This window comes from Mauremys mutica, chromosome 1 (assembly GCF_020497125.1).
Source record: "Mauremys mutica isolate MM-2020 ecotype Southern chromosome 1, ASM2049712v1, whole genome shotgun sequence".
Taxonomy (NCBI): domain Eukaryota; kingdom Metazoa; phylum Chordata; order Testudines; family Geoemydidae; genus Mauremys; species Mauremys mutica.
In genome coordinates, this window is record NC_059072.1 from 198789592 (window position 1) to 198814409 (window position 24818).

The 24818-nt window shown below is 37.5% G+C and overlaps 1 protein-coding gene across 1 annotated transcript in view; it reads right to left on the bottom strand.

The window, feature by feature from the left end:
- SYNJ1 (synaptojanin 1) overlaps positions 1-24818 on the bottom strand; it is a 117142-nt gene that overhangs the window by 52289 nt on the left and 40035 nt on the right. Inside the window, exons 9-16 of the mRNA XM_045002329.1 lie at positions 23743-23912; positions 21873-21954; positions 18302-18454; positions 14894-15059; positions 6606-6797; positions 6393-6477; positions 1648-1788; positions 1003-1195 (exon numbers count right to left, since the gene is read on the bottom strand). Of these exons, the coding sequence (XP_044858264.1) occupies positions 1003-1195; positions 1648-1788; positions 6393-6477; positions 6606-6797; positions 14894-15059; positions 18302-18454; positions 21873-21954; positions 23743-23912 (1182 nt within the window). The remainder of the gene's footprint in view (positions 1-1002; positions 1196-1647; positions 1789-6392; positions 6478-6605; positions 6798-14893; positions 15060-18301; positions 18455-21872; positions 21955-23742; positions 23913-24818) is intronic.

The window sequence follows — 24818 nt, forward strand, 5'->3', positions numbered from 1 at the left end:
TTTTCTGGTGGGATCCGAAATACATATTTGTGGATACTGATCATCTGGATGAAGCCATACGATAACCAAAGTCTCATGGGCAGAACATTAAGAGAGAAAAACATATTTCATGAGATGACAGTCATATTTATGCAAGAGTTATGTGAACTGGATTTTGACAGATTTTATCATTCTGCTCTGGTTTCAAAAGGTGCTGTAATGAGAAACCTGAACTCTGCCTCACAAAAGGATTTTTAAGAACAAAGAGCCACTTCCCTGGGATCATTTGGTGTACTAAGATGATATGCTGAGAGAAAGGCAGCTTTGCTGTTCAGGTTAGATTGTAGACATTTCAGCTATGAAAGATCTTTAAGTGTTAAACAACATTTTGTAACAAAGCCAGGGGCCTATCTAGCAAATAATTAACTATGTGAATCTCTTTTGTACCTCTCTTTTTGGAGTTTGATTTCCCCACTCTCTCTATATAATTTGCCAATCTAGTCTGCTTTCAATTTAATAGTCTGATTTAGGTCTTGGAAATGGTCAGTGGAGACAATACATGTTTGAGCATCTTACAGAGAAAATGAAATATGACCATCTCATATGGCTGAAATATGAGAAAGCTGAAGGGGAAGGAACCCTCTCTTCAAACAATGCCACAGAAAACCAGCGAAGGCTAATTTGGGCATAATACTAATACTAAAGGTAGTAGGCGCAGTTATAAATCTAAACTAAAATTAGTGATCACAGCTTGGATTTCTTTTTAACAGCTTAGAATTCAACAAAACATTTTTCAGTTTGTTCAAATCTCCAAATATTTACGTTATGTTTAAAACTTCTGTAGGATGCAAGGCAGAGTACACCATGTTAAAGTTTTAGGAGTAATGCTCTTGATTGTTAACAGATTATCTTTGTTAGACTCATTTTAAAAATCAAAAGTATCACACTCTCAGCAGCTGCCCTAATGGCCTTAAGGATTTAATTTTTCTTTTATTATGGAATCTGAACAGCATTGTTGCTTACCATTGGGAAACTGAGTTTTCGGGCTATTTCTATGTAGTCTTCGTTTCTCTCTTTGACTTGTGATTGCCCTGCAGCAAAGTGACTACAGACAAAGCAAAGACTGGACGTATGAAACAACATTCGAATTGCTACTGCACCTTTATTACCAGTAGCTCCTCCCATACCAGTCTTTACAGTATCAACAGCAACATCCCTAAAAAATAATGTAAATGTTTACTATTAAACCTTAAATCAATGAAAAAAATTAGCAGCCATTAGTGACATTCAAAGAGAGCTCTAATGGTCACTGAATGAAACTGGAGAAGTAAAAAATAATGACAGGGTGTTGGATATTTACATCATTTCATCATCAGTAATATGATCATCACATTGCAATACAATGTTTTAAAGACATCAACTGTTTTTGAGCAGATAAGGCATGGATATATGGATGCTTTCCAAGTCTTGCAGGCAAGGTACAAGATTTCCAAATTTAAGATTACAGAATTTAAGCAACTACTTTTAACAGGAAATGCAACAGCTTTTCTTAAGTGTTGGTGTCAAGCCATACACACACTTTGCAAATCACTTGTGTTGGGTTTTATTTTGAAGCATAAAGCAGTCTGGCAAGCATACCAATTTTAGTACAGCTGTCTGTTCACTGACCTGATAAAAGGAGCATGCTGGGGCCTGATGAATACAAAGAGACAGACGCCCACCAATTGCTCAGAAGCCAGCAGCACATATTTGTAATCTCTTGAGATGGTCTTTTGCAGTTCAGCAGCCCACAGCTTCTGATTGGTTGTGCTACCAATGTGATAAAAAAGCAGTTTAAAAAAAAAAGAAATAAAAGAAAGACAGTGTGTTGCATTTAAATATATATATTTTCAAGGATATTGTATAAAACAATAAAGTAGACAAAAGTGAGATTGTCAATGATCTTGAAGGGCAGGACAAGAAATTTAACTTGATGTGGGAAATAATGAAGGGATTTGAAGACTGATTAGACATTGTTAGAGTGGTGAACAAAGTGGATGACGTTTGCAGCTACATTTTGTACAGAATGAGGGGGAGGCAAAGTGCAAGTCCAGTAGGCCAAAGGAGGTTGCAGTTGTCAGCATGAGAAATAAGCACGGTCTGAACAAGGGCTTTCATAGTGGGAATGGAGTGGAATCAACAGATTTTACAGAAGAAAAAAAAATAAGCAAGGTCTAGTGCCTGCCTCCACAGTGGAGGCCAGTCTTATTAATTTGGGGAAGGGATAACAGCAGTCAACATCACAATATGAAAATTCAACATTCATATGTTCATTCAGATTTCTCCAGTCTGAAGTATCAGAAGACCTTCCCCCCACTTCTTTTTTTATGATAAGGAAGAGATAAAATTATCAAAATAAAATCCCTTTCTCCAGGCAATACTGAGGGATCTCTTTTATTACTCCAAATTTGATGAGAGAAGCAACATCTTCCCCATCTCTTTGAAAGCGATCCCTGAAAAAGGAAGGGAGAAAGGAGGTAGCTTGATGTGGAACTGAATCATGTGGTCTCTTCGCTGGTCTCACCACAGGAAGAGTCTGAAACATGAAACTGTTTGGGAGGAGCTTTCGGACAGCCTTTTTAATGAGATGGAAACTGTATAAGTGGAAGCTGCCTTTGGGTGAAGGAAGTTGATCTTTCATTAAAACAGCTAGGAGAAGCCCAAGGATTGGGCAGTTGATTTTAGTCTCACTAAAGTTCCTCTTTAGCAGGAAGACCACTGAGATGTTAGAATCACAATTTCTGAAGGGCAGGTCTGTTCTGAACTTCTTGGGAGAGGCCAGAGGCTCTAGGGTCACAGTGTAACAGTGATTGTCACTGATCAGTCTTGTACAGTAACTCCTCGCTTAACGTTGTAGTTATGTTCCTGAAAAATGCAACTTTAAGCGAAACAATGTTAAGTGAATCCAATTTCCCCATAAGAATTAATGTAAAGGGAGGGGGGACGTTAGGTTCCAGGGAAATTTTTTTCACCAGACAAAAGACTATCTATCCACACACACACACACTATCAGTTTTAAACAAACAATTTAATACTGTACACAGCAATGATGATTGCGAAGCTTGGTTGAGGTGGAGGAGTCAGAGGGTGGGATAGTCCCCAGGGAATGCCTTACTGCTAAATGATGAACTAGTACTTGGCTGAGCCCTCAAGGGTTAACAATGTTGTTACTTTGCCTCACACTCTACAAGGCAGCACAAATGGAGGGAGGGGAGGTAGCATGGCAGACAGACAGACAGACATTGCTCCTTTAAGTACGCTGACTCCACGCTAAGTACATTGCCTTTTTAAGTAGATCAGCAGCTGCTGTCAGCAAGTTCCCTCTGTCCTGAGCCCTGTCCTGTCTCCCCCCACCCATTCTATGTAGATGGAGTAGCAGGAGGCAGGAGCAAGGGGGAGGGGGACACCCTGACATTAGCCCCCTTCTTCCCACCCTCAACCCCCGCACAGCAAGCAGGAGTCTCTGGAAGCAGCTCCAAGGCAGAGGGCAGGAGCAGCACATGGCAGTGCGGAAGGGACAGCTGTCGGCAACTGATAGCCTGCTGGGCAGCTGCCATACAGGGAACTTAGGGGAGCCGGGAGCTGATGGGAGGCTGGTTCCAAGACCCCCACCAGCCAGTTCCAACGGGCTGCCCTTTCTGCAAGCAGTGGACAAAGCAAGCAGCTGCCAAACAATATTGTAAGGGAGCACTGCACATCTTTAAACGAACATGTTCTTTAATTGATCAGCAGCGTAACAACAAAACAATGTTAACCGGGACGACTAAGTGAGGAGTTACTGTATCAAATACACCTCACATTGCCTAAACAGAATGGTAAGGCACATTCTGGACCTGCATAATGATCTCGCTCTCTTTTTATTTGTCAGCAACCAAATGGTCCAAGAAAGGATCAAACAAATCCCAGACACAGAAATTGTACTGGGTAATCACTGCCTAACAATTTGCAACAGTAAGTACAGAGCACCATGTCCAATTCTGAACTCTGCTACACCAGTGTAAATGTGCGGTTACTCCATTTACTTCAGTTTAACTGCTTTCCCCATTGAGGCAATGACTGGAAAGCTTTTTCTTTATGCAACCAAAAACCTTGGCTCTCATTCCAGATGTAACAAAACCAATGCTGTAGTAGCCAAGTGAACAGAAATAGAAATTATAATGCTTTTAGAAGAGTTCATGCGGAACCCTCTTTTAAAGCCATGTCCATTGAGGAGGGCACAATCACTCTTGCATGGCATCTTACATCAGATACCCTAGTCAAACACACCCCATCTCCAAACTGCCTCAGTTCCTTCTCCTGAACCACAAGCAGTGATGACTTGGAGAACATCAAGCTAGAGGTGAAGATGGGCAGGAAATGTGAACGCACAGAGGCCGCTCTCAAAAAGAAGCAGTTACTGGTAACTGGTAAATAACTTTTTTTTTTTTTTAAACTTCTAGGCTGTGCACTCTCTCATGAACAGTGGGCAAGGAGTTCTTAGTGAAATATGGACTGTAGCACCACTATCCCAAAATGGGCACTGGAGCGTGATGTCAAGTCTGTGGAATAATACATGTTAAACTCCAAGTTGCTGCCCTACCAACCTCCAATGTTGGAAGATGCCTAAAAAAGCCCTGGAGGCAGCAGTGGCCATATGCAGTGGACCCTTATCCTGCAGGCACTGGCACTCTAGTTATATCGTAAAAGAGCTTATGTGCTTCCTAATTCACTAAAACAGTTTCTGGATTGATGTAAGTTCACCCTAGCATCTTTCCTCTTTTGCTGAAAGTAACCTGTTTGACTTTCCAAAGGATTTTGTGTTCTCAGGATAAAAGCTGTGAATGGAGTCTAAGGAAGAACACGGGATGGGAAGGACTTTGAGAAAGGTGAAGGGTAGATACCACTTCATCTTTGTAGATTACTATATACAGTAGACTGGCCATCAGAGCTCTTAACTCACTAACTCTCCTTGCTGAGGTAATGGCAACAAATGAAAGCTGTCTTTAAGAAAAGTTGTTCTTGGAAGGCTCCATCGCCTCGTTAGTAGATTCTAGTCCCAGGAAGTGGAAGAGTCCTTTGTAGGAGGAAAAGCAACTAACAAGTTCCTTTAAGAATCTGACAGCTGTAAGGTGAGAAACTCAATCTTCCTTTTAACATGCTGGTGGCATGCAGATATAGTTGTTTGATGTACTTTCAAGGAACAGGCAGAGGGTCCTTCAAACTTTATCTGCTTCACCTAATCTAGAATCACAGGTGGAAAAAGGAAGACAATCCTCAGAGAATACCGTCCCTGGACTCCCACCAGTTCAACTGCAACAAAACTTGCATCAAGACAGTGAGCCTCCTTTCCAGCCTGTCTCTATTTGGGGCATGGAGCTGAGTTACCCAATACTGAAGAGTCTCACATGCAGATGGTGATAGAAATGACACATGTCAATGCCACAAGCTCCAGGAGTCTCTGAAAGAAGCAAGTGGTCTGCTTTGGAAACCTTTTTAGAATGACACGGGCCTGCTGGATGCAGAGGAATCCGTTTCCAGAAGGAATGCTCTGGCTTGTGATAAGGCCAGCATTGCACCAAGAAACATTATCCTCAGAGTGAGTCAAAGGAATTTCTTCCAGTTCACTGGAAGACCTAGAGAAGAGAACGGGCTGTTGTCCAGGGTGGCGATGGCTGCTTCAAATCCCAGTTCTGACTTTACTCATCAACCTATCATGCAATAGAGTGTGACTTGCCCAGGCATCCAAGGCAGTGAACATGTGCAGCTGATTCTGGGATTGAAGGAAAACTATATACAAGAAATAAAATAGCTAAATGCAAACTAGGAATAGCCCAGGACACAACCAAGAGTCCCTTCTGCTCTTTGCTGTGGTGAAGAAACAGCCAGGCTGGAGGAATGTGCTTTCTTATATAAAATAGGGCATCTGACATACGTCCTGCCTAGTGTCTTTGCACCCCCTCCGACAGTGCTTCGAAAGAGGGTTCCACATGCTCACATTAGGAGCTGCTGTCCGAGAAGTGGGAATGTACAAAGACTCTGAAAGAAGAATAATTTTTCTGGGATAAAATTGCCTCAACAGCACTAGAGGAAGGAACAAAGTCTTAGGGCTGGTGAGTGTACAATTCTAGATATGTACTTGTATTGACTATTTGGATCTGTGAGAGCATATTGGATTTGGTCCTAGTGGTCACTGCTTTCCAGTTTTTTCTGGGGAAAAGTACGTGTCTTTTGGAAGATTGTCACTGTACCAGTTACTTCTGCCAAAGTTATTTAAATTAATCACAAGTGTTATAAATTGCTATAATTTTCCTAAAATGTAATGTAATATTTACTAAAACTTGAAACTTTATACTTGTATCAGATGAACAGTATTTGTATATAATGATATCACTTACCTTGCATTCACAATGTTTCCTGCATTTAACTCAACCATTTCTTCGAATCCAATGGCAAATATGTCAATAGGTTTGCTTCTTCGATCTGCATTTAAGTATAAAAAAAAGCTATTTGTTTCTTCACAATTATCTTTATAACTAAGACCTCGTATCCCAATTTTTATTTCTAATGATCAAAAGGTTTCAAGCAAATCAAGAGAATATATATCCTACCTTGGAATTCATGGATACCAGCTATCTTTGGTGCATCTAGAAGCCAGTCAGTGAGTGTTTGATTTTTAAATGCAATGCTTCGAAATTGCTTCCCACCATTGACATTCCATGTTCCAACACATACTCGAATTTTTTTTGGTTTTGAATACTTATAAAAATTTTCACACATACCCTTTAGCGTTTTTACAGATGCTGTAAAAAAAAAATTGGTCAGCATAAGACGACTTTCACAAAATTCAACAGAACAAGATCCTAGAAGACACATTTCTCTTAAACAAAATGCAACTAATCCATGCACATGCATGCAGAAAATTATCAGCTTTGAAAGCAAACTGCAGTGTATTGAAAAAGAGGGATGTACTTCACAATGGGAAATAAGAATGTTTCTTGTCTGGGAAGGATGCCAACAAAGCAAAACTGGAGTAATTTGTAATGTTTTAGAGTTAAATTCTTAACTTTTCTAAGAAAGAAAATACATTAAGATAATTTTCTAAACAGTTTTAGAAATATCTATCACTGTTGCACTGTCTCTAATCTGAATGATTGTCTCAGTGGAAAACAACATTTTTAATGATTCATCCCAACATGAAGTCCTCTCTGATTATGTTGATTAATAAATGAAATTCAGTTCCTGTTTAAATGCACACAAAAGACGACTTTCAGGTTTCTTAATTTGTATCACTGAAAAACTACCCTGATTAAATGTGGCGAGTTTAAATAAATAAATCTATACAAATAGTTTATCTTACCTATAATTTTAATAGATTTATTTTGGTTAGACACATAGAAATTAATCATACACTGTAATAGAAATTTATAAATCTGATTTTGTGTGTGTGTGAAATGGGAGATGAATTCCCAAAGTCCAACTCTGTATCAGCCGAGGAAAGATTCATTAATGGTTAGGGCACTAGCCTAGGACTTGGAGAAACTGGGATCTTCACGCTGTCTGGACTCGGAGGGGCAAAGATTCCTAAATATAATCAAGAGACCCCCCAGGTCAGCCGTAAAGGACATATAGAACTGATTACTACAGAAGCTCATATTATCTTTTAAAATCTAAGACTAACATATTTGTGTGTATGTTTCCTGTTTTAATCTTGTAAATAACTTATTTCTTTTCCTAGTTAATAAACCTTTACTTAATTTATAACAGGACTGGCTACAGACATTGTCTTTGGGAAGAGATCTGAGAACAAACAACATGGGGTAAGCAACCGGTCCTTTGGGACTGGGAGTAACTACAACACTACTGTGATTTTTGGTGTAAAGTGACCATCTATATCACAGTCTAGCTTGCCTGGGTGGCAAGAGATACTCAAATTCCCATGGAGACTGTCTGTGACTCCTTGGTAAGACTGTTTAGTAGTTCACACTTGTTACTGGATTGGAGGAAATCTAATTCTAGAACAGAAGAGCCAGTTTGGAGTGTCTGCTCTATTTTTTGACAGTCTCCCTGAGGTTGGCACTCATGGTCGTGAGCCACTCCTGACAGCATGACAGTGAGATGCTCTGATACCATGGTATTGGGGGACTAAGTTTCTTACATACACTTTTAGAGTGAATAATACCTCTCCCTAATTAGATTAAAGAGACAAATATTTTTATATTAACATTGTAGTTTTCCTTTAACCACAGTTAAAAATGCAATAGATTAACAGCAAGTCTTATGTGCATTATGCTTTACCAACTAATAGTTATTTTACATATTTGTAACACCATCATCATGGTGCGTGTGCGCTATCAAAATTTAAAAAAGCAAACAGCCCGATTGTATTTTTCCCTTAGCCTTGTACTCCACTGAGAAACAGTGGGCAACCGATCACGATATATTTAGAGATCGGACTGGGTCAGCTCATGGCAGTTTGGCGAGCTAGTATTTTTTTTTTTTTTTTTTTACTTTTTAAGCTACCATCTTTGTTCCAGAATCTCAGCTTTCAAATTGTGAGAGGAAAAAAAAGCCCTCAGTAAATTTCTAGCCCTTACAGTTTGGAAGAAAAATCTTCAAAAGGTCAAGGGAGTGTAAACCAATATAGTTTATCGAGTTTAACTATTTCACTGCTGATTAAAACATTAAGAAAGGAGAGGGATGATCACCATTATGCAAGATGTGCCCAATGTACTTAATGACATCTCCTCTGGGTACCACAAATGGGTGGTACTTGGGAGAATACCACGGATTTCCTTCCCACAACCTGGGCTGTGGGGGCCAACAAACCAGAGGGAGGAATGGAGCCTGAGGTATCTGAGTTCACCTAGGGGGAGCCAAACAGAGACTAGTGGAACATCCATACCCCATCAAGGGAAAGCCAAGTCAAGGAGCCCAACAGATGCCAGAGAAGTATCCAAATCCCACTGAAGGGAAGCCAAGCAAAGCATCTGAGACTCTCTGAAGGGAAACCAAGCCCAAGAAGCTTAGCAGAGCCAATGTGAGTATCCAAACTCCAAAGAAGATGAGACAAAAACAAAAAGGAACCCATCAATGTATGCACGGTCATATTCTGAACATCTGCACAACCTACTGCAAGTGGCAACAAGTGGCCATATTTTGGAAAAGTACCACAATTCTCTCTCATCTATTCAACTCAAATTTGCATCCTTATTTACAGTGGCTATTTTAGATTAAAAAAAGTAGTGCTCTGATACCACATAGCTTTTTAAAAGTGTCACAAAATTAAATATTTGATCACTTAGCCCTTGATTTTGCAAGGAGCCCCTTTTGGCATATCTTCTTACAGGCCTGGGGTTTAATTTTTCAGGAGATTGCTAGCAGCATGTTTAATACAGGCATAAAATCAACAATGTTTTAAACCAGAAAGATTTCTAAACCACACGACTGTTGTCCTAAATTGAAATATATGAAAAGGAAAACAAATACAAAATTTGAGATTGTGCTTCTCATTCCCAAAAGATTTAATGAACCCATTTTCTTTCTTAACTCCCTATCAACATTATCTCCTCCCATTTTTTCTCCTTTCAATAAAAATGTCTTATTCCATCACTCCACAAACCCAGTAGCTACCTTTCAAATTACATCTCAGAAAAGAAAAAGTAATTTAACTGCAGTGTACGTTTGAGACATTTTAGACTTTTTTTTTTTTAAACAAAAAATATTTAAGATATACTTCAAATAATCTTGCTACACAGTAAAATTACTGTGCATGTTTATTTTCAATATTCATGTTTAAGAGATTATATATACTCATATACAAGGCTAGTGATGAACTGTTAAGTCAATAGTTTGAAGAATAATTGACATTTATGTCACCCCCAATGAATTAGGGAAGTCAGACTGCTGTTGTTCAAGTGGGTGAGATCACAAATGCAATCACCAACATTTAATGTAATAAAAATATTTAAAATGCTTTTAAAACTGCAAAATGATAGCCTATCCATTAATTTGAATAATACATTACCAATGACTCTTTAGACTTCATATTTTAAAAGGTCAGTACAAGAGTTTTAGTGGTCTCATTTAGACATACTAAATAAAAAGTTAAGTGGCTGCAATGAGCACTAATAAAAAACCTCCCAAAGCTAATAGGAAGTCCAGGGGTGGGGTGCAGGGGGGAAACCTACATGTTTAAAGCTCCAATTGTAGTCTATTTACATGCTTAATTATAAGTTAGCAGCAAAAAGCTTTTAACATTTAAGTACTGTTTAAATAATTTACTCTATAGAGCAATACATTCTTGATTAAGTTCTCTTTAGGGTTATCCTGGGTTCCTTCCAAAAATCCTATCCCTGTAATCCTCATTATTTTAAAGCCTCAGGCAACAGCCTCTAGGCAAAGTGTTCAATAGGATGCCTTGCAGAATCTGACAAGAGGTCTATGTGAATAACAAATGTTTTTGGTTTGCTGGCAATTATGAAAAATAAAAAAATAATTTTTGGTCAAACTAAACTTTCACTTGGACAAAATTGAAAAACCATTTTAAAATTGACTTTAAAAAAGTCCTAAAAGTAAAAATGTTTTGTGTTTACTTTTGTAAATAAAATGTTTCAGTTTTTTAGTTCAAAATGACTTTTTAATTAGCTAAAATAAAATTAAAGGCTTTTTTGAAATTCCCCTCACCTCCCAACCAAAACAATTTGACAACCAACTTGAGCCTTCAAAATGTTTTGGTATCACCCAATCTACTTTACTTTTTTTTTTTTTAAACAAGTTTGATAAAAAAATTTGCCCAGCTCTACCTATCAATGCCCCCCAGGTGGCCAAAGGGTCTCTGCAGAACAATACTAAGGACTCTCCCACTGGGTAAGTCTACAATCTCTCCTCACCCAGGGACTAAGGGCATGTGGAGCTGGATACTCCACTGAAGCCATTGACTTCAACCGGTGTTGGATCAAGCCCTGTAAGATTAAGGCCCAGAAACTGTTGTACAAAATATATGTCCAAAAAAAGTTTAACACCTCTGCGGGTGAGTAATTTATTTTAAAGAAGAGTTTCTGGAAGAGGGAGATAGTGCACTGCACAAGAGGCAGATAGCAAGTGGTCTACATTGTCTCATAATATATACAACAGATTAAGAATGGCACAACTTTATTATATTTATATTGCTTGCACAACAGTAGAAAGTGGCTTTCAGATAAAAATGAGTATACTAGCAAATCATTCAAAACAACTACAATCTAAGGATTAAAAAAAAATTAAAGATAGAATCCAACCTTTTTATTCCCTGCACCTACCCAATCAAATATTCTATTATTCATTCCCTCTTCCTTCTCCTCAGAATGTTGCAAAAGTGCCTTACTTTCATAATCCACAAGGACATTTTTAAAATAGTATGATCTGTTAATTTACAGGCAAACCATCACACCCATGAGTCAAGGTATTTTGGTGATTTAAATGATAAGACATGGGCTTGATTATGTAGTTCTCTCTCAGGCCAAGTCAGTGGGAGTTTTGACAATATAATGGCTGCAGCACCAGGTCTTTATTCTGTACTTTACATATAGTAGCATTTTGTATTACTATCCATTAATTCTTGCATTTCCTAAATGCTGAGTGCTTGATTTTGCAACCGTAACATTCTTTTAAAATTTAATTTCTGAGTTCTTAAAAAAAGGGAAAAAAAGTCATGTGCAACTATAATGACCCCTGCCATGCATTATCCATGCAAATGAGCTACAGGAGGGGGGGAGGGATAGCTCAGTTGTTTGAGAATTGGCTTGCTAAACCCAGGGTTGTGAGTTCAATCATTGAGGGGGCCACTTAGGGATCTGCGGCAAAAATCAGTACTTGGTCCTGTCAGTGAAGGCAGGGGGCTGGACTCAATGACCTTTTGGGGTCCCTTCCAACTCTATATCGCCATATATTAGGAGTAGCTGGATTAGCTTTGGAACAATAGTAGGCCGTTATCTGTGTATCAAGCATTGGAGAATACTGACTGCTACTAAACTTTAAGGGTATGTCTACACTGCAATAAAATACCCATAGCTGGCCAGTGTCAGGTGACTTGGGCTCACGGGGTTCAGGCTGCAGGCCTATAAAATTGCAGAGTGGACAACTGGGCTTGGGCTGGAACCCTACCACCTTATAGTGTCCCAGAGCCCAGGCTCCAGCCCAAGCCTGAACATTTACACTGCAATTTTCTAACCCAAGCCTCATGAGCCAGAGTCAGCGGACACGGGCCAGCCACAGGAGTTTTACTGAAGTACAGACATCACCTGTTTACATATTCAGGAGTAGCTCCATTTCAGAGGCTACATACCCAAGTGAATTCACAATATTTCTTATATGCAGAAACAGTACTGTGGTAGAAATAAGTAAGCACTTTATATGATAATTGTACCAGTCAACAACATGTCTTATACAACATACTAATATGATGACTGCATTTAGGTAGCTAAGGAACAAGATGACTGTACGTACACTTCAGGTTCTTGAGGCTGGGCAGAGTTACAAGACCCACTGGAACCTTCAGTTCCCATAACATGTTTTCTGCCTCTCTCTTATATTCTGCAAATGATTCACTGTGTAAAACTATGTAAGTCACTTAGGGCTCGTCCACATGGAGACTCAGTGTAAAGCCAGCTAGGGTATGAAGTTACATCGCACTAGCCTGCTGCGCATTACTGGCCAGGTGAACCCTAATACTCTGCACTAAAAGTTCCATAGGGTGCTTTGACCTATAGTTGCTTCATCAATAAGTCAAATTGCACTAGGGAACTTTTAGTGCATGATAGCAAGGTCCACATGGCAACAGGATCCACAGCAGGCTAGTGTGCTCTAGGTTTACCTCCCAGCTTGCTGTACGCTAAGTCTCTGTATGGACATGCTGAATGTCTCTATGCCTCAGATTTCCCATCAGTAAAACAAGAATAATACTGTAGGGCGCTGTGAGGCTTAATGTTTGTAAAATGTTAATTAAAGTTTGTAAAATGTGTTGTGTTTTATCTGAAGGATAAAACACATCATATATCTAAGTACAATATATTATTGTTAAACAGCAGGGTTCTAAGCTTTAGTGTAATGTATAACTGAAAGTTGTGCCTGACATAGTGGAGAGACTGGGTAACCAATTAGATCTTTACCTATGACACATTCTGAACTTAGTTAATTATGTGCGCAAGGACACAAAACCAGTAAGAAGAGATATTCTCTAAAAGCAAGTTAGCCTAAGTTACAGTACTTAAAACTGTGACTGGTCTAAAGATATTGCTATTGTATATTACTCCTTATCCTAGCTGAAATATTGGTTTTGACTAAAAACAAAAAATTTCCTTTGTGACTTGAAAGAAACAGTCTGAAAAACATCCATTAAATTTGTCATCACACTCCCAAACAAATTAAATATGTTTTATTTCCCCTCTCCCCATCAGCTTTCCCCATATTACACAACCATCCCCAACTTTGTGGTAAGTACAGAAGTGCAGAGTCCAAAAAAATCTGAAGGCAAAGCAGACTTGGTCTCTTGCTTAAATTATGCAAACAGGGAATAAGTGAATACTTCAGCAGAAACCCAAGAGAAAGCTAGGGAAGAACAATAATTACTCAGATGTTTCTGGCTTAATTTACTATACTATACCTGATTGCAATGACTGCTCTGAAACTATGGATGCAGCAAGAAGAAAACAAGAAGAAATTAGTAAACAATTATGCTTTAAAAACTGTAGTGCTATGAGAATATGCACTGAAATATAACTTTTGTAACATCATTTTTTGGCTTTATCAGTTCAAGCATATCTTTATGTGTGCTACAAAATCCTGATATTCGCATCCAGATGTTTAAAAAAGCTCCAAAATGGTCATAAACTAAGGTTCCTATTCCTGGTGAACTCTAATTTAAAATGATTTGCATGATGGCCAGGTAACCCTATTGTTACTAGGCCACATCATCATGCAAAAAAATCCACATTTGATGAACAGGGACTCTCTTGTTTCTTGGGCTAACAGCATCTGTGTGCACTGAACAGACAGTTTGCATTCAGCAGCGGGATTGAGAAGAAACTAGCAGAGTCAATCCAGAACAACATTCAGTCCGTTTCAGAGCAACACTGAATTGCTCTATGAGATTCATCTAACACTCCTCAGCTGCACGGAAGACTGCAATGATACAGAGTCGTGTGTGTCAACCAGGGCAAAAACGAGGGGGCCGAGGGATGAAGACTTGCAGGGCTTCAAGCAGTAAATACACCATCCAGAGTTATAACTTTAATTTTCCCCTAATCACTGCACTATTTTAATTGTTCAGTGAAATGCCTTAGAAAACTGACATTGCGATAAACACTAGTATTCTGAAATAAAACTTGACTGTAAAAAGAGGTGTTTTCCAAACCCTTTAACCAAATTTATTGGGAATATATTTTCATACTGGGAATTCCCTTCACTATGAATATGACATGACAGATGACGACATCCTGCTCCCAACCAGGAAAAAAAAGGTAGAAAGTTTTACTAAACCAGGAATTTTGGTTTCTCAAATTAGATATGTAATTACTTGGGTTTCTAATTGCTATAAAACAAAGTTTGAGAAAAACAATTACATCTATAAGCTGTCTATTAAAAGTACAGTACTTGTCTGACAAAGCTATTTTCTAAAAATGTAGTTTATAAATATTTATCCCTTGTACCATCCGACTTCAACTAGCCACACCATATAAATAGCACAGAAACCATCACTGCAGGGTAGCCTGGCAATATTAGTAAAGCATAAGAATCTATATTTTTAAATAAGCAGATTATCTGACATTTATACTTTTAAATAATGCTTAGAAACTGAATCTGCGTAATTTTATTAGCATCAAGAGTTATCAGATAGAGTAAAATCCTGAAATACACATACCACGTAAACTGCTGGTGGTTAAGAGAGCCCGTGCTTTATCTGCTAAATCACTATTTAGGGTATTCCCCAATAACAAAACGTCAATGGCCTCCTGCTTGGAGCTATCAAAAAAGTTATTCTGAATTGTTCTGGTCACAGAACGAGCACCATCCTTCAGCTTTCCAGCCTGTTAGAGAGGAAGATTATAAAATATTGTACATTGGAAATAACTCATAAAACACTGGCAACACTCATTCACATATTTTGAAATTTCAATTTCTAACTTTTACAATCAATGAGTTGATTTACTTTAAATGCTAAAATAACTCCAACTTCTGGGTTTACTGTAATATGTCTGTATTATGTCATTTGTTTCCTTCCACAAAAGTCACAAGACAATTCTAAGATGTCAAGGTACATTTAAAAACCAAATTATTACAGTAAAAGAGGGGAGAAGAACATTAGCCTTACCTAAGTTCTTGGTCTTAAAAAAAAAATTCACACAGTGCAATGTTTAGACCATGCTATGGAATATATTTACACATGAATATATGCATTCATAATTAATGTTATGAAATATCTATATTTAACTATGGGGCTGTTTAATTGCAGCAGAGACATTTGGGCTTAGCCTGGAGCCTGAGCCTGAACATCTACATTACAATTAAACAGCCCAAGCCTGAGTCAGCTGACATGAGAGGATGATATAAATCACATCATGCATGCCTAACATTTCATTCAGTGGTATACGCACAGTCAGTACTGCATGTAGACTATATTCCTTCATGGATGTTGCATGGGATTATATTCTCTACAGAATTGTAAATTTATAGCTTGAATTGTTTGTAAAGGACACTTCAGTGCATACTATAGTTAAAAACAAAGCTTTAAGAAAGCTCAAAATCATCCCTATTTAGGTCTGTTGAGCATAATACAAAATAGCAAAAGAAGTTATTCTGTTGTCAAGGTTAGAAGGAAGTTAACCAGAATCATGGATTTCAAAAACTTATAGATGAAGTGTTCTTGTGGTAAAGTTGTTTCACTATTTTACCACGATTTTTTTTTTAAATAAAAGGCTGTTTCCTTTCTATCAGACAATGTACAGAATGTATGACATGATCTAAAAAACACACTCACCATTTATATTTCAGGCAATTAATTGAAAGGAACCCAGAGAAAGCAAAAGAAAGAGTAGTTAAGGTGTTAGATGTAAATTAATATAATAGTCCTTAAAGCTAGATTCTTCTATATATAAATATACTGTCTATTATACATTTCAATTTAAAGGTAGAATCTTTTCATATCTTAAATGTGATTTTTTTTTTTTAAATTTTTAAGCACTCTTGGATCTTGAAGAATCAAAATTACAAATAAATGACAACTATACAGATTACAAACAAGCTTTGAGAAATTAGGATAGAAACCTACCAGCAATATTTTTAGGTATATTAACAACACGCCCCTGAAGCAGATGATAGTTCATGCGGGATCTAGATGTGTTACCAAAAATAATGTCATATATTGCAGAGCTTTGTGAGTATTACTGTTTCTTTTAGAACAGATGGACCTTTTCCAGGTAGAATGAGTTGTGCCTGACCAAAGAGTACTTTTGAACTAGCAAAGACGGTTAACAGGTGTACAAGGAATATTTACAGCTTACAAACAGGAACAAGATATAGCGTGCCTAAATAGAAACCAGTAAAGTGAATGAAATGCTAAATAATTAGAAGCATGACAGGGAAGCATTAATGTAATTGAACAAACAAAGATATAAGGCCTAAGAAGAAACTCTTAAGTTTCCAGGTTCTGGGTCACACTGCTAGCACAGAAAATAGAATTAAAAATACTGGGCCAAATTCTACCCTCAGAGGAACACAAACAATTCCCAAATCAATGGGACTTGCATGTACCAATCTAAAGGCAGAATCTGATCCATGAGGTAACTAATTTTTATGGAGCCTATTGCCATTGACAGCTACATGTGCATAGGATTTCTGACATTATGGATTAACTGAAGTATGGTGGAAAAACAAAATAGTTAAATAAGGACTAAATATTAATGACACAATGAAGATGGAAATGGAGATCTGAAAGACTGCAAAGAAGAGTATTCTTGTACATGAAGTACTGCATGAGAGTGAAAAAGGACACACTGGAGGAATTAAGAGAGGGATTTAATTTTTATGATGCAACATTTGCTATATATCACCTGATAAGAAAACAATAGCATTAGGTGATTTGAACAACTTGTGTATTAACTGGGACAAAATAGGCTGAAGAAATAAACCGAACAATACGCTGGGAAAAAGCACAGAATTGCATATTACAAGACATAGGAAACTAGAAAAGGAGTTGTTTGGTTGTTTTTTTCCTCCCAGTAACCAGAAAACTAGAAAGGTACAGCTGAAGGAACATGAACTATGATCTAGCCCAGGGAATTCAAACTCAAATCACCACTAGGGCCACATGAGGACTAGCACAGTGACCCAAGGGCCACATCACTGACACCTTTTCATATAAAGGTACAAAAGCCCTCCTCCACCCCACCGCCACTCCATCCCTTTCACGAGGACCCTCCCTCTTCCCCAAAGTCCCCACCCCAACTCCACCCACTCCCTTCCCCTATTCCAACCGCTTCCCCAAATCCTCGCCCTTGCCCAGCCTCTTCTCCGTCTCCTCCCCTGAGCGCACAGCTCCCCGCTCCTCCCCACTCCCTCCTGGAAAGCGCTAAGCGCTGCCAAACAGCTGTTTGGTGGCAGGAAGCGCCTGGAAGTAGGCAGAGGAGCAGGGACGTGGCGCGTTGGGGGGCAAGGGGGCTGGTAGGGGAGGGGAGCTTGGCAGCCACAGGAAATAACTCCAGGGAGGCGAAGGGGGCGGGGAGCTTGGCAGACTGCAGCAAACAACTCCGCAGGCGGCCACGTGTTTGAGACCCCTGATCTAGCCAAATTAACATGGTAAATAGAAGAGATAAGACAAGACCAACCAGAGTAAACACAAGAATTATTACTTTCTTTCACAATATGTTCAATTGAAAGTTGATGTTTTAGATGAAATTAATGCAATTGAAGGAAACGGCCCAGAGAGGAAACAAACTATGCAAAGAAACTAGTGTGGATTGAACATAGATCTTCTGATGCTGCAGTGTGAATTGACCAGTGGGTCTTCTCTGAGCCTCTCCACACTCTGAAGAGGGTACTAACCAGGAATAGGGGGGAAATTCAAATTGGGAAAGATGTTACTGAAATACTGTTTGTTAATTAGGACTTCTTTTTTATTTTAATTCAATTTTATCTTTTTTTTTATTACACCATTACTTTTTACAAAAGTACATTTGATAAAAGGAAAACCTTCACAGTAATTGCATTTATGGTAAAATGAAACACTCACTTCAAATACTGCTAAATGTTTATTATTAAAAAGTTCTTTTACCTTAGCCTTTCCTTCAAGAGCTCCTGTTCCTGCATATATTTTACTGACAGAATCACCATTCAATGACCACATGGACCGGAAAACTTCCTGGAAGCGAGTAACCAACTGAGGCTTCTCAGCTAAACCTAAAACCTCCAGTTGCTTTGTTAGCATCTGCAACAGTTCAAGAGAAGGCTCATGAAGTGAATACAGTACAATATATATTGTCAAATTCTCCCTTCCAAAAAAAAAAAAAAAAAAGGGAATTTAACTCTGCATTCTGGAGAAAATGACACTATCACGTTAAACTCTTTTTCACAGCAGCATAACATTAAAACATTGAAAGACCACCTATATCGAATTAGCTATTTCTGGTTTGACTTTTTTTAATATCTAACCTTATTTTTTATTTCCAGGTCTTTAATTCTGCATTAGTATTCAAATAGAGTTTACTCTACATTCTTCCTATCAGAGCCTCAGCTAAGTCTCAGAGTATCACTGACCTTTCCCAACAGAATGCAGTGGATGTAGAGCTCTGTGATACTCAAATGAGTAAGACAGCAATGTCTTTTGTGGTTCACTTTATCTTCCCTCAAAAGTCTAATAGAGTCAAGAAACAATTTTCAAATCACTATTCTTATAGTCACTGTAGGCAGGATGTTAATTTATCAAGTAAGCTTTATAAGTTACAGTTGCACGAGTTTAAAACTGGAGGTGTCAGACATATATGTCCCACAGGTAGATCTAGCTCCTAGGATCTTTCCTTCCAGACAGCCTTCTCAGAAGCATCTATCTGCCAGGTGTAGCTGAAAAGATCTTGGAAGGAGCTGGAGATAAAGTGGGAGGAGATCTGCCTGACTTGGCCCTAGCAGCAATTTTTATAGTCACCATTGCCACCTTCACAATGCCACACATAAAAGGCTCAGGGGAACAGAGATTTCCCTTGCTCTCCAGTCCCTGATGTAGTCACTGAACCTTACTGCAACAGACTCAGCTGGACATCTACTTCCTCTTGTACCAGCTGCTGTTTCCCCAAGCCTGGGATTGGGTATCAGCTCCTTTTATGTTCTCTCTCCTCACTCACTGTCCATTCCAAAAAGAAGGAGGAGGAAAATTTTCCAAATTGTGGGGGAGAAAACTCCTGGAGATAACAAAAGGGTGTGGGGGAAGGAGGTTGAGAAAAAGAGAAAGAAAAATTCCCGAGGAAGCAGGGAGAGCATCAAATGGGGTAGGACAAATCCCCAGGAGAAGGGAGAGGAAGAATCTTCCAAGGGACAGAATTATGCCAACTCTTGCAATTTTATGAGTCTCACAACATCTGGTATTTTCATAAAAGTCCAAGTTTCTAGAGTCATATAATCACATGGGAATTTCTTTCTTTTAATGATTCTAACCCTTATGGTTATGGATATAAGCTTGAAAACAAACATTAAATGTTCAAAAAACAGAAGGCAAATAAGATTTTTTTCAAATTTCATGATTTTGGGGCCTTACTTGTGATTTTTGAACACCTAGGATTGGCAATGCTATGAAGGATGCAAGGAGAAAAAGAGATTTGGGGAGGAATCCTAAAGTGGTATGGTTAGGCTGAAGGGAGAAGAGAAATGTCCAAAGTGGGGCAGGGGTTGGAGAAAAGGGAGGGAAAAAAAAACCTACAGTGTGGCTATAGAACCAGAGGGAACTAGAGATAAGCTAATTGGAAGAGAAAAAACAGGCTTCCTACATGCACTATTTTTTTTTTTAAGTATTTCATTTAAATACAATTCAAGGGGCTCATTCAACAGTTGGAGACTACTGAAAAAATTGCCTCTTGCTGGTGAGCTTTATATTGACAGCTCATGAATTTTAACTGAAATGGTAATGTGGCCCTTACTACAGAATGAGTTGGACATTCCTGCTGTAATGAAATTAGTGACTTTATTCCAGATTTACACTGGTATAAGAGAACAAAACATAGACCTGTAAATATAAAATTGCTATACATTTTGATTCAAGTGAGCATCAGGTGTCTATTACAAAACAGAAAACTGAAATGTACATGAAATGATTATTCAATACAGGTCATCCTAGCTCACTCAACCGGACTACTTCAGAACCTGAGTATCAGTCTGCCATGAACTGTCAAGCTCAAAACTATGATGGACACAGATTTAGGATCAAAAGGATCTTCCTTAAGGTTACAATCTCTGTATCTTTTCCATGACAAGATCAATATGGGATAGATATATGGATGAACAAATACTTAATCAAATTCTTTTTTTTACAGTACACGCAGTGAATTAAGTCATACAGAAAGAGGAAGAATTCCAAAACCAACCAAGACCCTAGCTGGCATGTTTTTCCCTTTATTTCTCTGAGTTCTACAAGATGAAAATTATAATTCCCTGTAGTACAGGCAGCTGAAACACTACAAAACCTTAGATCTTTCAAGCTTTGGTTAGATCCACCATTTACCTATGGATGAGACAGGTTAACAGTGAAGAAAACAAAAAATCAGATAAAGTTTCAATTCAGTGGATTATTTGACTACAAGATCATTGTACAGGCAAACTACTATAATCAAAGCTCTATGTTTTTGGCAGACAATTTGACTCAAATTTTGCTTCAAAGTCACTGGATTCTACAGCTTTCCACTGAAAATTCTGCAGAATTTTCATATAAATGTTAAAATTGGAGGGTTTTATTGAATTAGAAGAAAAATAAACATCTTAAGTAAAGTAGTCTTGTTTATTTTTCTATTAATTTAGTTTTAGTGTCCATCCATTTCTATTTTTAAATATGTTGCAGGCTTTCATGTTTAGGTTTCAGAATTAATAATTTATTAAGATGAGTGGAGCATGCCAAATCTCTCAAGGATATTGTTTCAGGCTCACAGACATCACTACATCAGTTTACATTCAGTTCATCTTTTCAAGCTTTGCTTTATAACCTTGAGTACTAGAAACTTTTTTTTTTTTAAATATTAAAGCTGATATCCTGGAGCACAATTTTATAGAAAAGACTGAATTCTAGAGTGAATTCACAGCCACAGATTTGGGGCATAGCTGGGGGCCCAACTGTAACATTCTCTATGTAATCCAAAACTCATGGACTAATGAGGTTTCCTAGACAGCAGTACTGGTAACCATTTAGGACAGTAGCATGTGCACCAAAGACCTTTATCCACAGTGCTTACTGTAAGTTCAATTTGAAGAATCTTAGTTGAACTCGCAGCAAGTGCTATGGGTAAAGTGCTTTTGTGAAGGACTGTTACACTACTCTTCCTTTGGAATTGCAAGCCTGAAACTGAAAGGAAAAACAGATGGACATACAAAGAAAGGGAAATACATCAGTGGTAGTGCTTCAAAATATACTTTCCTTAAAACTGGTATACCACAACTTTTGTACTAAGAATTGTGACCTACCAAGATATGTTAGCCCACTGAATTACAGGGCCATGCTACAAATCAGATTCTAACTCATAATTTGAGCATATTGTAATTAATCTTGCCTATTGACAATTATGGTAATATTGTCATTCAAGTATTACAGAAGCATCAGAATCAATCAGTGGTTGTAAGTTCTACATCAAGAATCTACATTATTTTCCTACCTCTAAGCCAAAGAACGCCTGCACACTGTTTGTTCTATCCAGACAGTCCAAGCAGTTTGTCCTGATAGTACCACTTTGATATCTGTGCCAAGTACAACAAATAAAGAGAACCACTGAAATAACTCAGTAAGACAAAGATCATCAACAAAGGACACCAAGATCTTAAAGAGACTAGTAAATCAAGGCACTGTAATTGCAATATTATTGTTATAAAAATACATTTAAAATGTTGGCAGCTATAGATCCACCAATAGCAACAAGACTGGCATCTCTTTACACAAGAGCAATTTATCTCCAGCAAAAACAAAATTTTTTGGTGTGGTCCTTGTTTTCTGAAGTGTAATGCTGGAATGAACTCTCTTTCTAGACAACCCAGGAAATACAACATGCATTTTCTAAGTATTTCAGGGGTACTCACTTCTAGTTAAAACAAACTATTTATAAAACAAAACAAATGTTAGAAAACAAAGCATTAGGAAAGTGCCCTGATTTGCTGAAATTAAAGTAAGACTATAGTAAACTGTAAATGTAATAAAACTGCATCCAGTACATTATTTCAACACTATCTTTGGGAAAAAACAACTATAGGTTGACACAATAAAAGAATAAAGAAAAATGAAGTGACTTATTGTCTGTACTAGATTAACAATTTACCTATGGAGAAGAGATAAAACAAATAGGATGAATAGATTTTAAAAAGTTATAGCAAAACTTAAAATTTTTTTATACCTACTGCAAGTTATAACTTAATGTTTTATTTCTGTTGTACTCCCTTACCTTCTATATTTGTCAGCTTCTTAATAGTTATTTTAAAAAAATAATTTGTCTTGTCAATTTTGTTTATCTTTAATAAAAGTTAAAACTAAAACAATATTTGGGTAAAACTGGAAAAATGTATCTTAGGAGCCAATTGAACACCTATAATCCTCCAAGAACAAATATCTCTAAATTGTGTTTTATTTTATTTTCCATCTCCTAATTATGCTAGAATGGACGTTTATTGTGACAATACATATTTACTTCTAGTGCAGTCAACAAAAAAGATTGCACTGGTCAAAATAAAGAGGGTATTAGTAAATCTTATTTGCCAGGACAGAGGGGGGACGAGGGACGGGACAAAAGAGCTGTTTGTTTTTCCAAGAGGACAACCTAATAAAACCATTTTTACCCACACATCACAATTAAGACAGATGTCTAATTCTAGTTCTCTCAATGGCAAAAATTATAGTTTTTAAAAAAGAAACTCTCAAACTGATATGGCTAATACGATATTAAAATGTGATCATGTGTTGGAGTAGATTTTAGGATATTTTATTGTTCTGTAAAAAAAAAAAAGTCAATTTTTGTGGACAGCCCTCTACAACCACATGGGAAACTCAGGTTCAGAAATAATTTAAGGGAATCAGACCCATTGGCTGACAGCTATTTGCCATTCAATCTAAGCGCTATGCTCCATCACCAAAGATAATTTAGACAGTGTTAGTACCAGCAACAGGGAAAATAGGTTCTGCTTTCCCTGTCAAAAGTTACTTCCTTATTCTAATAACGTACAAGGAAGATTGCATTAAATATGACAAAATGGTGAATTCAAAACAAAGACTTGAATCTAATACCAGTATGAATTTCGTATCACCCTAGACTTTTAGAGACTATTCAGAAACAAGAGAACATGGCATACATTTATAATATAAACACAAAATAATTGGTTCATATTTCAGTCTCAGGTCATCATCCTAGATAAATGAAAAACAGTGTCTTCACACAAACAACCAGAAATATTTTTCTTCTATATTTGTGGCTAAAAGAGTGAAAAAATAAATTACGATCATATTCTGATTGTAGGAAAGTTACAGAAGTTATATAGTCAAACCTTTGAACTTCCTTTCCATCGAAATAAAAAAATCCACATTCTAAGAATTTTTGGACTTGAGGTTTAAGCACGCTGTGTAGTTTTTCTGCCTTTCCGCCTTTAACCATTTGATGATAGTCAAAGTTCACCATTTTGATATCAATAGCATGTTCAGAGGCTTTCAAGTGGCTCTGATATCAGGAAAGAGAGAGGAAAAAGTATAAATATACCAAGCAACAAACAGGATGTTAGATTAGTATAAGCCAAATATGCCACCAATGTTAAGAAAGTTATTAACTCCATTTGTTCAGTATCTTTATCATTATCACTTTTTCTACTAAAATGAGACACACTTTATTATATACTAATCCAAATCATTCTAATAAAATATAAACCAAGGCTCTAAATTATTACAACTGAATTTTTGTTTTTTAATTGCCAAAACCAGAAATAGATTTATATTCTACCTTCTACTTTAACATAATTAAAGCAATGTAAGTATTACAATTTTCTTCCACAGTTTAAGGAGTTAGTAAGCTCATCAACCACGGCAGGAAAAAAACAAAACGTATGTTGACAAGTTCTCTAGTTTTAGAATTGATGTTCGCAAACAGTGGCCCGTGGACCAGTGACGGTCTATGGGGAGCTGATTGGTCACATGGTGCCTACTCTCCTGGTTTTCAGCTGTTAAATTACATTTAAAAAATCCAGCTAAAGTACATTAACTGATTTCCTAATATTATTTTTGCATGTAAACAGTTGCTGTAGTTGCCACATGTTATGTGATCATAAACAGATGGGGAGGAAGCCTGTAGGATTGCAAATGTGAGAGTATGAGTCCAAGAGATGCACTCTACTAAGATGTGACCCATACTGAAGTCTGAGATCCCCTGCCACAGACTGTTTATTTGCAGCTTAATTCTATACATAGCTTCTTTGTCATCTTAAATTGCCAATCTGCTCTGAAAAGTAACTTTGTATAAGTGGCATTGAAGGGGAATTCCAAGTTTTTGTCTCAATGCCTTCTGAGCAAATTTGCTCTCTTTACAAGTAAAACAACGTCTTTTTTTTTTAAATGTACCAGCCTGAAAATTCAT